This window comes from Chiloscyllium punctatum, chromosome 32 (assembly GCF_047496795.1).
Source record: "Chiloscyllium punctatum isolate Juve2018m chromosome 32, sChiPun1.3, whole genome shotgun sequence".
Classification (NCBI taxonomy): Eukaryota; Metazoa; Chordata; class Chondrichthyes; order Orectolobiformes; family Hemiscylliidae; genus Chiloscyllium; species Chiloscyllium punctatum.
In genome coordinates this window covers 30,395,177-30,407,907 of record NC_092770.1, presented here as the reverse complement: position 1 = coordinate 30,407,907, position 12,731 = coordinate 30,395,177, and the positions used below count along the sequence as shown (strand labels likewise).

The 12,731-nt window shown below is 45.4% G+C and overlaps 1 protein-coding gene across 1 annotated transcript in view; it reads left to right on the top strand.

The window, feature by feature from the left end:
• slc17a8 (solute carrier family 17 member 8) overlaps positions 1-3,321 on the top strand; it is an 84,307-nt gene extending 80,986 nt beyond the window's left edge. Inside the window, exon 12 of the mRNA XM_072551988.1 lies at positions 2,376-3,321. Within this exon, the coding sequence (XP_072408089.1) occupies positions 2,376-2,729 (354 nt within the window). The 3' untranslated portion in view covers positions 2,730-3,321. The remainder of the gene's footprint in view (positions 1-2,375) is intronic.
• The last annotated feature ends 9,410 nt before the right edge of the window (positions 3,322-12,731 follow it).

Genomic DNA, 12,731 nt, shown 5'->3' with positions numbered 1-12,731 from the left:
CAAAGCAGAGAACAAGGTAGGACTGAAAAATTAAACTGCATTTATTTCAATACATGAGGCCTAACAGGGAAGGCAGATGAACTCGAGGCATGGTTGGGAACATGGGACTGGGATATCATAGCAATTATAGAAACATGGCTCAGGGATGGACAGGACTAGCAGCTTAGTGTTCCAGGATACAAATACGACAGGAAGGATAGAAAGGGAGGCGAGAGAGGAGGGGGAGTGGCATTTTTGATAAGGGATAGCATTACAGCTGTGCTGAGGGAAGATATTCCCTGAAATACATCCAAGGACATTATTTGGGTGGAACTGAGAAATAAGAAAGGGATGATCACCTTATTGGGATTGTATTATAGACCCCCTAATAGAGGGAAATGGAGAAACAAATTTGTACAGAGATCTCAGTTATCTGTAAGAATAATACAGTGGTTATGGTCAGCGATTTTAACTTTCCAAATATAGACTGGTACTATCATAATGGAGAGGAATTTGTTAAGTGTGTGCAAGACAGTTTTCTGACTCAGTATGTGGATGTACCGACTAGAGAAGGTGTAAAACTTGATGTACTCTAAGGCAGGGCAGGTGACTGAGGTGTCAGTGGGGGAAGCACTTTGGGGCCAGCGACCATAATTCTATTAGATTTAAAATAGTGATGGAAAAGGATAGTTCTAATTTGGAAGAAGGCTAATTTTGACAGTTTTAGGCAAGAACTTTCAAAAGCTGATTGGGAGCAGATGTTCCCAGGTAAAGGGACGGCTGGAAAATGGGAAGCCTTCAAAAATGAGATAACAATAATCCAGAGAAAGTATATTCCTGTCTGGGTGAAAGGAAAGCTGGTAGGTATAGGGAATGTTGGATGACTGGAGAAATTAAGGTTTGGTTAAGAAAAAGGAAACATATGTAAGGTATAGACAGGATAGATCGAGTGAATCCTTAGAAGAGTATTAAGGCAGTAGGAGTGTACTTAAGAGAGAAATCAGGAGGGCAAAAAGGAGACATGAGATAGCTTTGGCAAATAGAACTAAGGAGAATCCAAAGGGTTTTTACAAATGCATTAAGGACAAAAGAGTAACGAGGGAGAGATTAGGGCCCCTCAAAGATCAGCAAAGTGGCCTTTGTGTGGAGCCACAGGAGATGGGGGAGATACTAAACGAGTATTTTGCATCAGTATTTACTGTGGAAAAGGGCATGCAACATTTAGAATGTAGGGAAATAGATGGTGACATCTTGAAAAATGTCACATTACAGAGGAGGAAGTGCTGGATGTCTTGAAACACAGAAAAGTGGATAAATCCCCAGGACCTCATCAGACTTCCCTTTATTGGTCAGAGTATTGAGTACAGGAGTTGGGAGATCATATTGCGTGCAATTCTGGTCTCCTTCCTATCGGAAAGATGTTGTGAAACTTGAAAGGGTTTAGAAAAGATTTGCAAGGATGTTGCCAGGGTTGAAGGATTTGAGGTATAGGGAGAGGCAGAACAGGGCGGCACGGTGGCACAGTGGTTAGCACTGTTGCCTCACAGTGCCAGAGACCCAAGTTCAATTCCCACCTCAGGCGACTGACTGTGTGGAGTTTGCACGTTCTCCCCGTGTCTGTGGGGGTTTCCTCCGGGTGCTCTGGTTTCCTCCCACAGTCCAAAGATGTGCAGGTCAGGTGAATTGGCCATGCTCAATTGCCCGTAGTGTTAGGTAAGGGGTAAATGTAGGGTTATGGGTGGGTTGCGCTTCGAGGGTCGGTGTGGACTTGTTGGGCTGAAGGGCCTGTTTCCTCACTGTAATGTAAACTAATCTAATCTTGAAGGATGGGACTGTTTTCCCTGGAACGTCGGAGGCTGAGGGGTGACCTTATAGAGGTTTATAAAATCATGAGGGGCATGGATAGGATAAATAGACAAAGTCTTTTCCCTGGGGTTGGGGAGTCCAGAACTAGAGGGCATAGGTTTAGGGTGAGAGGAGAAAGATATAAAAGAGACCTGAGGGGCAATCCTTTCACATAGAGGGTGGTACGGGTATGGAATGAGCTACCAGAGGAAGTGGTGGAGGCTAGTCCGAGTACAAAATTTATAAGGCATCTGGATGGGTATATGAATAGGAAGGGTTTGGAGGGATATGGGCCAGGTGCTGGCAGGTGGGCAGATTAGGTTGGGATATCTGGTCAGCATGGACGGGTTGGATCGAAGGGTCTGTTTCCGTGCTGTACATCTCTATGACTCTATAACCAGTAATTAACCCTTAACTAACAAAGCTGGCTAAGTTGATTTCATTGCTGTTGGTGGGATCCGCCTGTGTTTGAAAGATTCTGGTTTCTTTCCAAGTTAATTGAAAGCCATCAGTGTTTCCTGATGCATTTCGATTTAATTCATTGTCCTCAGACCCGGGAGGAGTGGCAGCACGTCTTTGTGATCGCCTCAGTGGTCCATTACAGTGGCGTCATCTTCTATGGCATCTTTGCCTCAGGGGAGAAGCAGGACTGGGCAGATCCTGACCAGGGCAGTGAAGACAAGTGTGGCATCATCGGTCACGATGAGCTGGCAGAGGAGACTGAACTCAGTGAAGACAACCACATCAGTCCAAAGAAAAAAATGTCCTATGGTGCTACCAGCCAAATCAACGGAGCACGGAAAGAGAGCTGGAGAATAAGGAGGGGAAAGGCACATGAGGAACTGGTAGATGATCAAAACAGTTATCATTGTGAGAATGGGGACTATCGAGATACATCTCAGTGAGTTCATGTGATCTGGACTAAATGCTGTGACTGAATATCAAGGTTCAAGGCGCAGTCTGTTTTATTGGCTTATAAATGTTATATTTAACCACTTCATAAAAATTGTTGGCTTTTTTTAAGATTGCCTGGTAGAAATGGCCTTCATTCAAATTATATGATTGGTTATTGGTAACTATAAACATTGTAAAATAAATTGGCCTTGGAAGAAAGTTATATTACATCGACTATGCAGAGAGAAACGGGCCGTTCAGCCCAAATGCTTCCTGCTGGTGTTTATGACCCATGTGATTCTCATCCCACACCCCAACTGCAGTAACCCAATCTTCATTTGTTTATCCAGCCTCTCCATTAATGCAATTCTGCTGTTCGCCTCACACTATCCCTGTGGGAGTAAGTTCCACATTCTCACCACTCACTGGGTAAACGTTTCACCTAAATTTCCTCCTGGATTTACAGGATTAGTTGTTGAGTCTTGATTCTCCCTCGCCCCACCCCACCACTCCCGATGGGTGGGAATGTGTATTTTCCCCAACTTGTCAAGGGAACTTCATGGTGTGAATGACCTTGAGGAGGTCACACCCCCCCCCCCTCCACCCCCGTCCCTCCGCCCCTCTGCCCCTCATAGTCTGATGACCCAGACAGGTGAATAAAACAGATGAACCTTGCCCGTGTTGGAACCTGTATCCAGCAACGAAGGAAGTGTAGCACAAATGGGAATCTTCAGTCATTACTTCATTTCAGGAATGCATTCTATAAAGTTGATAGCACGTTAAGTCATGCCAGAGTTTGTATTCAGATTGGCTTACAGTGCCCCTGGTCTCTGTAAACCCCATGCATTCCATTAATAATGTTAAATGGATTGAATTTTTGATGTGAGCAACTATGGATTTATTGATCTTGGTGTGATTATAAAAATAAAGAAGCAATGTTTCATCACTGCAACAATTTGGAAATTGCATGATGTGGAGAAGGGGTGTTCTACATATGACACAATGGTAATATTACTGCTCATTGTCATCCAGAGATCCAGGGACATGGTAAAAATCTCATCATTGGTAAATGGTGACATTTCAACTCAATTAATAACATCTGGGATGTTGGAGTAAGCTGGAGGATGACACCAGTGATTGGGGACACAGGTTCAATTCTTGCCAAAGTGGAATCTCAAATTGAATTAATAAATCTGGAATTAGGCTCAGTAATGGTGACCATGACACCAATGTAGATTGTCATTTAAAATCCATCTGGGTCGCTCATGTCTTTTATGAAGGGAAATCTGCCATCCTTGCCTAGTCTGGTCTATATGTGACTCCAGACCCACATCAATATGGTTGACTCTTACCTGCCCCCTGAAAAAGCCTAACAAGCCACTCAGTTCAAGATCAGTTAGGGATGTGCAATAAATGCTGGCCGTGCCAGTGGTGGTCATGTCCTTTTGCTAGGATATGAAAACTCCCTGACTGTCCATTCAAGGGATGTAGCCATTAACCCTGTTAAACCCTTTAGTTTCAATTAGATTACCTCTCAATGCCTGAAACTCCAGAGAATGAGGGTGTATGCCAGTCAGTGATATACAGAGGGTCCTGGGTGTCCCTGTACACTGGTCAGTGCAAGTACACAGGCAGCAAGCAGTTAGGAAGACAAATGGAAAAATTACCAAACCAAGTTCCTAGTTTTGATGTTTCTAATAAAGGCCCAGTTGAATTAATGCCTTCTCAGGTTCTCAACCAGGATCAAACAAATCTCTGAGGTGAGGCTAGACCCAGGGCCTTCTGAGGAGCAGGAGATTCAACGTTTCAGGTAAAAGCCCTTCATCAGGAATGAGGCTTGTGGGCCGAGGGGCTGAGAGATAAAAGGGGATGTAGCTGGGAATGCAATAGGTAGATGAAGGTGAGGGAGAAGGTGACAGGTCAGAGAGGAGAGTAGAGTGGATGGATGGGAATGGTAATGGACGGATCAAGAGGGCAGTGTCGAGTTGGAGACTTGGGACTGGGATAATGTGGGGGGAGGGGAAATGAGGAAGCTGTTGAAATCCACATTTATCTCGTGTGGTTGCAGGGTCCCAAGACGGAATATGAGGCATTCTTCCTCCAGGCTTCGGGTGGTTAGGGAGTGGTGATGGAGGAGGCCCAGGACCTGCATGTCCTTGACGGAGTGGGAGGGGGAGGTTGAAGTGTTCCGCCATGGGGCGGTGGGGTTGGTGGGTGTGGGTGTCCCAGAGATGTTCTCTGAAATGATCCGCAAGTTGGTGTGTTGTGTCCCCGATATAGAAGAGACTACATTGGGTGCAATGAATACTGTAGATGACATTGGTGTAGGTATGGGTAAATTTCTGTTGGATGTGGAAGGATCGTTTGGGGCCATGGACGGAGGTGAGAAGTGTGGTGTGGGTGCAGGTTTTCCACTTGCTGCAGTGGCAGGGGTACATGCTGGGAGTGGGGTGAGGGCTAATGGGGGCGTGGACCTGACAAGGGATTCGTAGAAGGAATGCATTCTCTGGAATGCTGATAGGGATGAGGAGGGAAAAGTATATCCGGTGGTGGGGTCTGTTTGTAGGTGGCAGAAGTGGCGGAGGATGATGCAATGTATACAGAGGTTGGTGGAGTGGAAGGTGAGGACCAGGGGGTTTCTGACCCTGCAACCACACGAGGTTAATGTGGATTTCACCAGTTTCTTCATTTCCCCTTCCTCCACATTATTCCAGTCCCAAGTCTCCAACCCGGCACCGCCCTCTTGACCTGACCATTACCTTTCCCATCTATCCGCTCCACCCTCCTCTCTGACCTATCACTTTCTCCTCCACCTTCACCTATTGCATTCCCAGCTACCTGCCTCCCAATCCCAGCCCCCTCCCATTTATCTCTCAGCCTCCCAGCCCACAGGCCACATTCCTAATGAAGGGCTTATGCTTGAAACGTCGATTCTCCTGCTCCTTGGACACTGCCTGACCTGCTGTGCTTTTCCAGCACCACACTCCTGACTCTGATCTCCAGCATCTGAAGTCCTCACTTTCTCCCAGGGCCTTCTGACTCGATCAGAGAGGGTCCCAGTTACTCCGACTCAGTGCAAGAAAGGGAATAGAATCATAGGGAAAGCCCTTCAACCCATCACATCCATGTCAGTCAAAAACAACCACCTGACTATTCTAATCCTATTTTCCTTGCATACCTTTGCATCACAACAGCACCCCGAAATCCTTCTTCAATATGATGAGGGTTTCTGTCTCTCCCACCATCACAGGCAGGGAGGTCCAAGTTCCCACCACCCTCTGGGGTGGGAACATTCTTCCTCACATCTCCTTTAACCTTCAGTCTATGTCCCCGGTCATTGATCCCTCCACTGAGGGGACCATTTCTTCCTGTCTAGCCAGTCCATGCCCCTTATAATAGACCACAGTTTTCTGTAACAAAATGGAAGAGGGTGCGACATAAATGCAAGAGTAGTTTATTGGAGGGGACAGTGTGAGTTGGACCTCACACTTCAGCCAATGTAAACAGGAGATAAGCAATCGTTTTCATCGCTGATCTCCAGTTAATTAGTGTGAAGGTTTCTGTTTCCTTTAATAGGGGCAGAATTCCCTACTCATTTATTTAGGTCAGTCTGTTGCCATGACATCTTCTCTCCTGTTGCATGGTTAATGATGTCCCTTCCGGTTTAGAGACTGTGTATTAAGTATCCTTCTTTGATGCTCCCTGTTATTGTAATTAATTCAATTACTTTCATGGATGACAGACACCAACACTCACTGAACAAAGACGTAACACAGTTTCACAGCATTGCTCCTGCGATCCTTCTTAATACGGCTATCACAGGCATGTAAATAGTGCCAGAAGGTGGGAGTTTAAGATCAGCCATTCACTTAGCGGAATCTCAGGGTATCCCAAAGCATTTTACACTCAATGAACTATTTATTAAAGAGTAGTTTATGCTGTATTACTCAACAAGCTCTTCCAGAAATGATCATGTTTCAAAAACACCAGATGATCTGTTTTTAATGCTGAAGGTTGGAGAAGAGGTTTCACCAGGGTACCAGTGAGAACTCTCCCCTTTCTTTACTCAACATGGCGGTAGAGCCTTGGTTTAGTAAAGGCAAATTACTGCCGATGTTTGGAGATCTGGAATGAAAGCAGAGTGTTGGAGAAACACAGCAGGTCTGGCAGCATCTGTGGAGAGAGAAACTGAGTCAATGTTTCAAGTCTGGTATGACTTTTCTGCAGAACTTGATTTAACATCTCATTGCAAACCACACAGCGCCTCCAACAATGCAGCAATTCCTCGGTATTGCAACCCCGAATTTTGTGCTCAAATTGCCACTCAGTCATCGTGGCTCAGAAGGAGACCATTCGGCCCATTGAGTCTGTTCTGGATTTCTGTCCAACAATTGATCCAGTGATTGACAGGGCCCCAGCTCTAACACAACAGCCCAGTTAGGTTAGTTTGCTGTCCAATTACCTCCTCAAAACATTGATCGTCTCCACTTCCTCCTATCTCAGGGGGTAGCAAGTTGTAGATCATTGCCACTCACCACCTAAATACATTCTTCCTCATACTCACCTGCATCTCCTGCTGAAAATCTCTGCCCCCTTGTCCATGATTTGGCGATGTTGGTCTTGGACTGGGGTGTACAAAGTTAAAAACCACACAACACCAGGTTATAGTCCAACAGGTTTATTTGGAAGCACTAGCTTTTGGAGCACTGCCCCTTTATCAGATGGTTGTGGAGAATAAGATTGTAAGACACAGAATTTATAGTAAAAATTATCACACTGTAAACTTTTGCTATAAATTCTGTATCTTACTATCTTATTTTGCACAACCACCTGGTGAAGGAGCAGCGCTCCAAAAGCTAGTGCGTCCAAATAAACCTGTTGGACTATAATGTGGTGTTGTGTGACTTTTTTTTAACCTTTGTCCATGCAACATCTGCTAATGAGAATACTTTGGTTATTGTTGAGGTGAATAACTCTAAGTGTGAATTGCAGGAGGTTCATGTGAATGGTGGGCTGCTGACTAACATCAATTAGCAAGTGCAGGTTACCCCTTCAATTTTATTTTTCTTTTTTTTTAGTCCTTGCACAGTCACAGTCAGTCACAAAATGGTCCAAATCCCAAAAGGCAAAACACCCGAGTGGCCAGTGACGAGCACTGCCCTTCAAACCACAGGGCAATGCTATGTGAGCAAAACAGTGAAGGGGAGGGTAGGGACTAAATCAAAATAGAGTTGGAGACACCATGTTTATTTTTTTTTATTTTTTTTACTTTTTTTTCTTTTCTTTTCTTTTTTTTTGAAACACTCAAGTGGCCAGTCACAACTCCACCCCTTCAATTTTATACCAACTAGATTTAAAATTGGAACTGTTCCTTTGGAGACTCTAATCAATCCAAACAGCAGAACATTAAACAAAAACATAGCTGTTAAAGTTTCTTAATTGGTATGGATCCTAATCAATAGTTGTTAGTAAAACAATCTTTTTCATCTGTGGCATGTGGGCATTTCAGATGAGACCAGCATTTATTACCTATCCCCAATTCCCTCTTGAGCAGATGATGGTGAACATTTTCAATTCACATGCTATGGGCCGTTGCACAATGCTCTTAGGGTGGGAATTCCAGGATTCTGACCCAGTAACACTGAAGGAACAGCGATATAGTTCCAAACCACACGGTGGTTCAGTAGTTAGCACTGCTGCCTCACAGCACCAGGGTCCCAGGTTCAATTCCAGCCTCGGGCAACTGTCTGTGTGGAGTTTGCACATTCTCCCTGTGTCTGTGTCGGTTTCCTCCCACAGTCCAAAGTTGTGCAGGTCAGGTGAATTGGCCATGCTACATTGCCCACAGTGTTAGGTGCATTAGTCAGAGGGAAATGTGTCTGGGTGGGTTACTCTTTGGAGGGTTACCCTTCGGACGGTCGATTTGGGTTGAAGGACTTGTTTGCACACTGCAGGCAATCTAATCGAATGTAAACCAGGACGGTGAGTGGATTGGAGGGGGACTTGCAGGGGCTGGTGTTCCCATTGTAGATGGTAGAGGTCCCAGATTTGGAAGGTGCTGCTGAAGGAGCCTCAGTGAGTTGATACAATGTATCTTGTAGATAGTACACACTGCTGTGACTGTGATGATAGAGGGAGTGAGTACTTCAGGTCGTGCTCAGGATGTCAAGCAAGTATGCTGTTTCAGGTGTGGAGCTGCAGCATTCCAGGCAAGTGGGGAGTATTCCATCACATTCCTGAGTGGTGGACAGACAGGTGAGTTATTCACTGCAGTAGTCCTAGCCTCTGGACTAGTCTTGCAGCTATTAAAGTTTTAAGAGCTGGTACAGCTGGGTTTATTGGTAATCAGCAGGATATTCCGGTTGGTAAATTCACTGACAACAACGCTGTGGAAGGTGAGGAGTAAAGGTTCAACTGTCACTGGGGTCAGCCAATGCTCAAAATGACTCAAAAACCTCTCCATGTTTTGTCCTCCTTCTCAAAGATTTGAAATTTACGGAAGTATGTGAATCACTTTTAAGATGATTCATTGCAAGAGTCTGGGCTCTTTGAAAGACATTTGATATTTTAATTTCCTCCTATCAGGCCATGTTTCTTTCTCTACTGCCTTAAAAGAACTGACAACCTGTTTAAAATTAGCTAGTTATTAAATAGTTCAATTATTGTGCTCAAAACACATGCAGCACATTCATGCAAATATATTAACCTCATGCTACCTGAGCCCATTAAAACCTTTGGTGATTGGATTTCATGTAACTATCAGAGCTGTGCAATCTTATCTTATCAGTTCATCAATTGTACTGACATTTGAAATCCCATCCCCAACAGTTGACCAATATTTGATTGTGCATGGACTTTATTGGTCTATCACAGGGTTTGTTTGTCCTTTGGGTGTGGGTCACACTGTCAAGATTTTGTACATTTGCCTGGATGAGTGCGGCTCAGACAACTTGACACTTTCGGGACAAAGCAGCCTGTTTGATTGACAGCACATCCACAAACATCCTCTCCCTCCACCACCATCACTCAGTAGCACGAGTGTGTACTATCTACAAGATGCACTGCAGACATTCACCAAAGATCCTCAGACAGCATCTTCCCAACCCACGACGACTTCCATCTAGAAGGACAAAGCCAGCAGATAGATGGGAACACCACCCCTTGCAAGTTCCTCTTGAAGCCATTCCCCATCCTGACTTGGAAATATATCGCTGTTCCTTCAGTGTCGCTGGGTCAGGATTCTGGAATTCCCTCCCTAAGGGCATTGTGAGTCAATACAGCACATGGACTGCAGCTCTTCAACAAGGCAGCTCACCCCCACCTTCTCAAGGGGCAACTAGGGATGGGCAGCAAACACCCAACCAGTGGCACCCATGTCGCATAAGTAAGGGAATAAGGCCCTTCTGCATGACAACATTGAGAATTTGGAATATTATGAGCAGCCTTGGGTCCTGTAACAAAGGAAGGGTGTGCTGATGTGGGCGGCATGGGGTTAGCACTGCTGCCTCACAGCGCCAAAGACACGGGTTCAATTCCCGCCTCGGGCAAATCTCTGTGTGGAGTTTGCACATTCTCCCCGTGTCTGTGTGGGTTTCCTCCTGGTGCTCCGGTTTCCTCCCACAGTCCAAAAATGTGCAGGTTAGGTGAATTGGCCATGCTAAATTGCCCATAGTGTTAGGTGAAGGGGTAAATGTAGGGGAATGGGTCTGGGTGGGTTGCGCTTCGGAGGGTCGGTGTGGACCTGTTGGGCCGAAGGGCCTGTTTCCACACTGTAAGTAATCTAATCTAATCTAATCTGATGTTGGAGAGGATCCATGGGAGATTCACAAGAGTGATCCCAGAGATGAAGGGCTTGTCATATGAGGAGCAGTTGTGGACTCTGGGTCTGTACTGGATGAAGTTTAGAAAGATGATGGAGATCTGATTGAAACTTACAGAATGCTGAGGGGCCTGGATAGAGGAGACACGGAGAAGATGTTTCCATGAGTAGGAGAGACTAGTAGGGAGGGCACAGCTTCAGAATGAAGGGATGACCCTTTAGAACTGAGATGGGGGGGAACTTCTTCAGCCAGAGGGTGGGGACTCTGTGGAACTCATTGCTGCAGAGGGCTGTGGAGGCCATATCACTGAGTGTCTTTAAGACAGAGATAGATAGGTTCCTAATTAGTAAGGGGATCAAGGGTTATGGAACAATGAGGCTGAGAAACATATCAACCATTACTAAATGGTGGAGCAGACCTGATGGGTGAAATGGTCTGATTCTGCTCCTGTATCTGATAGTCTTCTAAGCTACAGTCAGATAATGAGAGACTTGAGACACGTGTATCCCAGAGCAGGGAGGGAGAGGAAGCCAGCTGTGGATCAGCAGTCAGAACCTATCCCTCTGAGTGATTGATGAACAACACACAAAGAGCAATTGTATACATTACCACCCACAGCAGCAAGTTTAAATGTCGACACTGAATAATGGCATTTGTTGAGTTATTTTGGAAAAAACATAATTTCTGATTTGGAGAATTGGGAAATGTTCTGCTGTGCAAAATGTTAGAAAATCTGATAAACTTCAAAGACCTTTTAATAATGTCATGGACTCTTGCCTGTCATGGGGCTGTGTTGGCAGCACGTCAACCAGGTTAATCCCACATGATTGTGATAACGGTTTTATTTACTGCAACACAGATCTGTCAACTTCCAGAGAGTGTGTAAAGCTACCTGGGAGGCATGAAGCAAGAATCTATCAATCATTAAACAACTTCATAACCCAATTTCTCTTTCCAAATCAGTTTGGCAAAACATTTATGTCACTGGGTCAGGTGTCCCCTTTTAGTAAACACTGAAGCCCTCCTGGGACATATCGCAGCTCCCCTGATTATTCCAGCATCTTCGGCCTGCTCCACTCTGTCTACTCACCACCAACCCCTCTCCCCCACCAAAACCTCGGGCACGACAGGTGATCAGCTCACTTATTTCATTTGGTGCTTGCTGTGCTAATGTGTTAACTACATCACAACAGCAACCTGACTTGGTCGGCTTAGCTGGCCGGTATGTGGTGTGCAGTGATGTTGGCAGAGTGGGCTGAAGTCACTGCACAAGTCCTGTTCTCTCACCTGGGGTATGGTGGCCTTCAGGCTAAAAGTGGTCACCCGTCATCTCTCCCTTGCTCTCGCTCTCACAATTATGTTTAATGGGAGGATGGGACAATGATGGCTGTTACACTTTAAAGGCCCTTCATTGATCAAAAAGCACTTTAGGAAGACCCTGGAGGTTGTGAAATATGTTATATAAATGCAAGGTTCTTGTTTGGTGTCCCCTAACTGATGGTACATAGAAACTAGGAGCAAGAGTTGACAATTCGGCCCTTCGAGCCTGCCCCGCCATTCAACATGATCATGGCTCATCATCCAACTCAGTTCCCTGTTCCTGCTTTCTCCCCAAACACTTTGATCCCTTTAGCCCTAACATCATCGAATCCCTACAGTGTAGAAACAAGCCATTTGGTCCAACAAGTCCACACCAACCCTCTGAAGAGTAAGCCACCCGTCTACATTTACCCCTGACTAATGCACCTAACCTACACATTCCTGAATACTATGGGCAATTTAGCATGGTCAATTCATCTGACCTGGACTGTGGGAGGAAACCAGAGCAAACCCGCACAGACATGGGGTGAATGTGCAAACTCCACACAGATCGTCGCCTGAGGTTGGAATCGAACCCAGGTCCCTGGCGCTGTAAAACAGCAATGCTAACCACCTAAGCCACAGTGCCACCCTTAATATAAGGGCCTATGATACAACAAAGCCATCTTCCTTACCAAACTCTTTACTGTCCAGTCTCACCATACCACTTTGATACCTCACAATCACTCCGTCTCCTCTGCACTCTTGAGTGGATTTAAAAAACCCCATGCCCAATATTTGGATTATGAGTAAAGGAATTCTTCCCCCGTCCTGGACCAACATCTATCCCTCAAACAGCGAAGCTGAAACAGATTCTTCTGGTTATTCTTACAT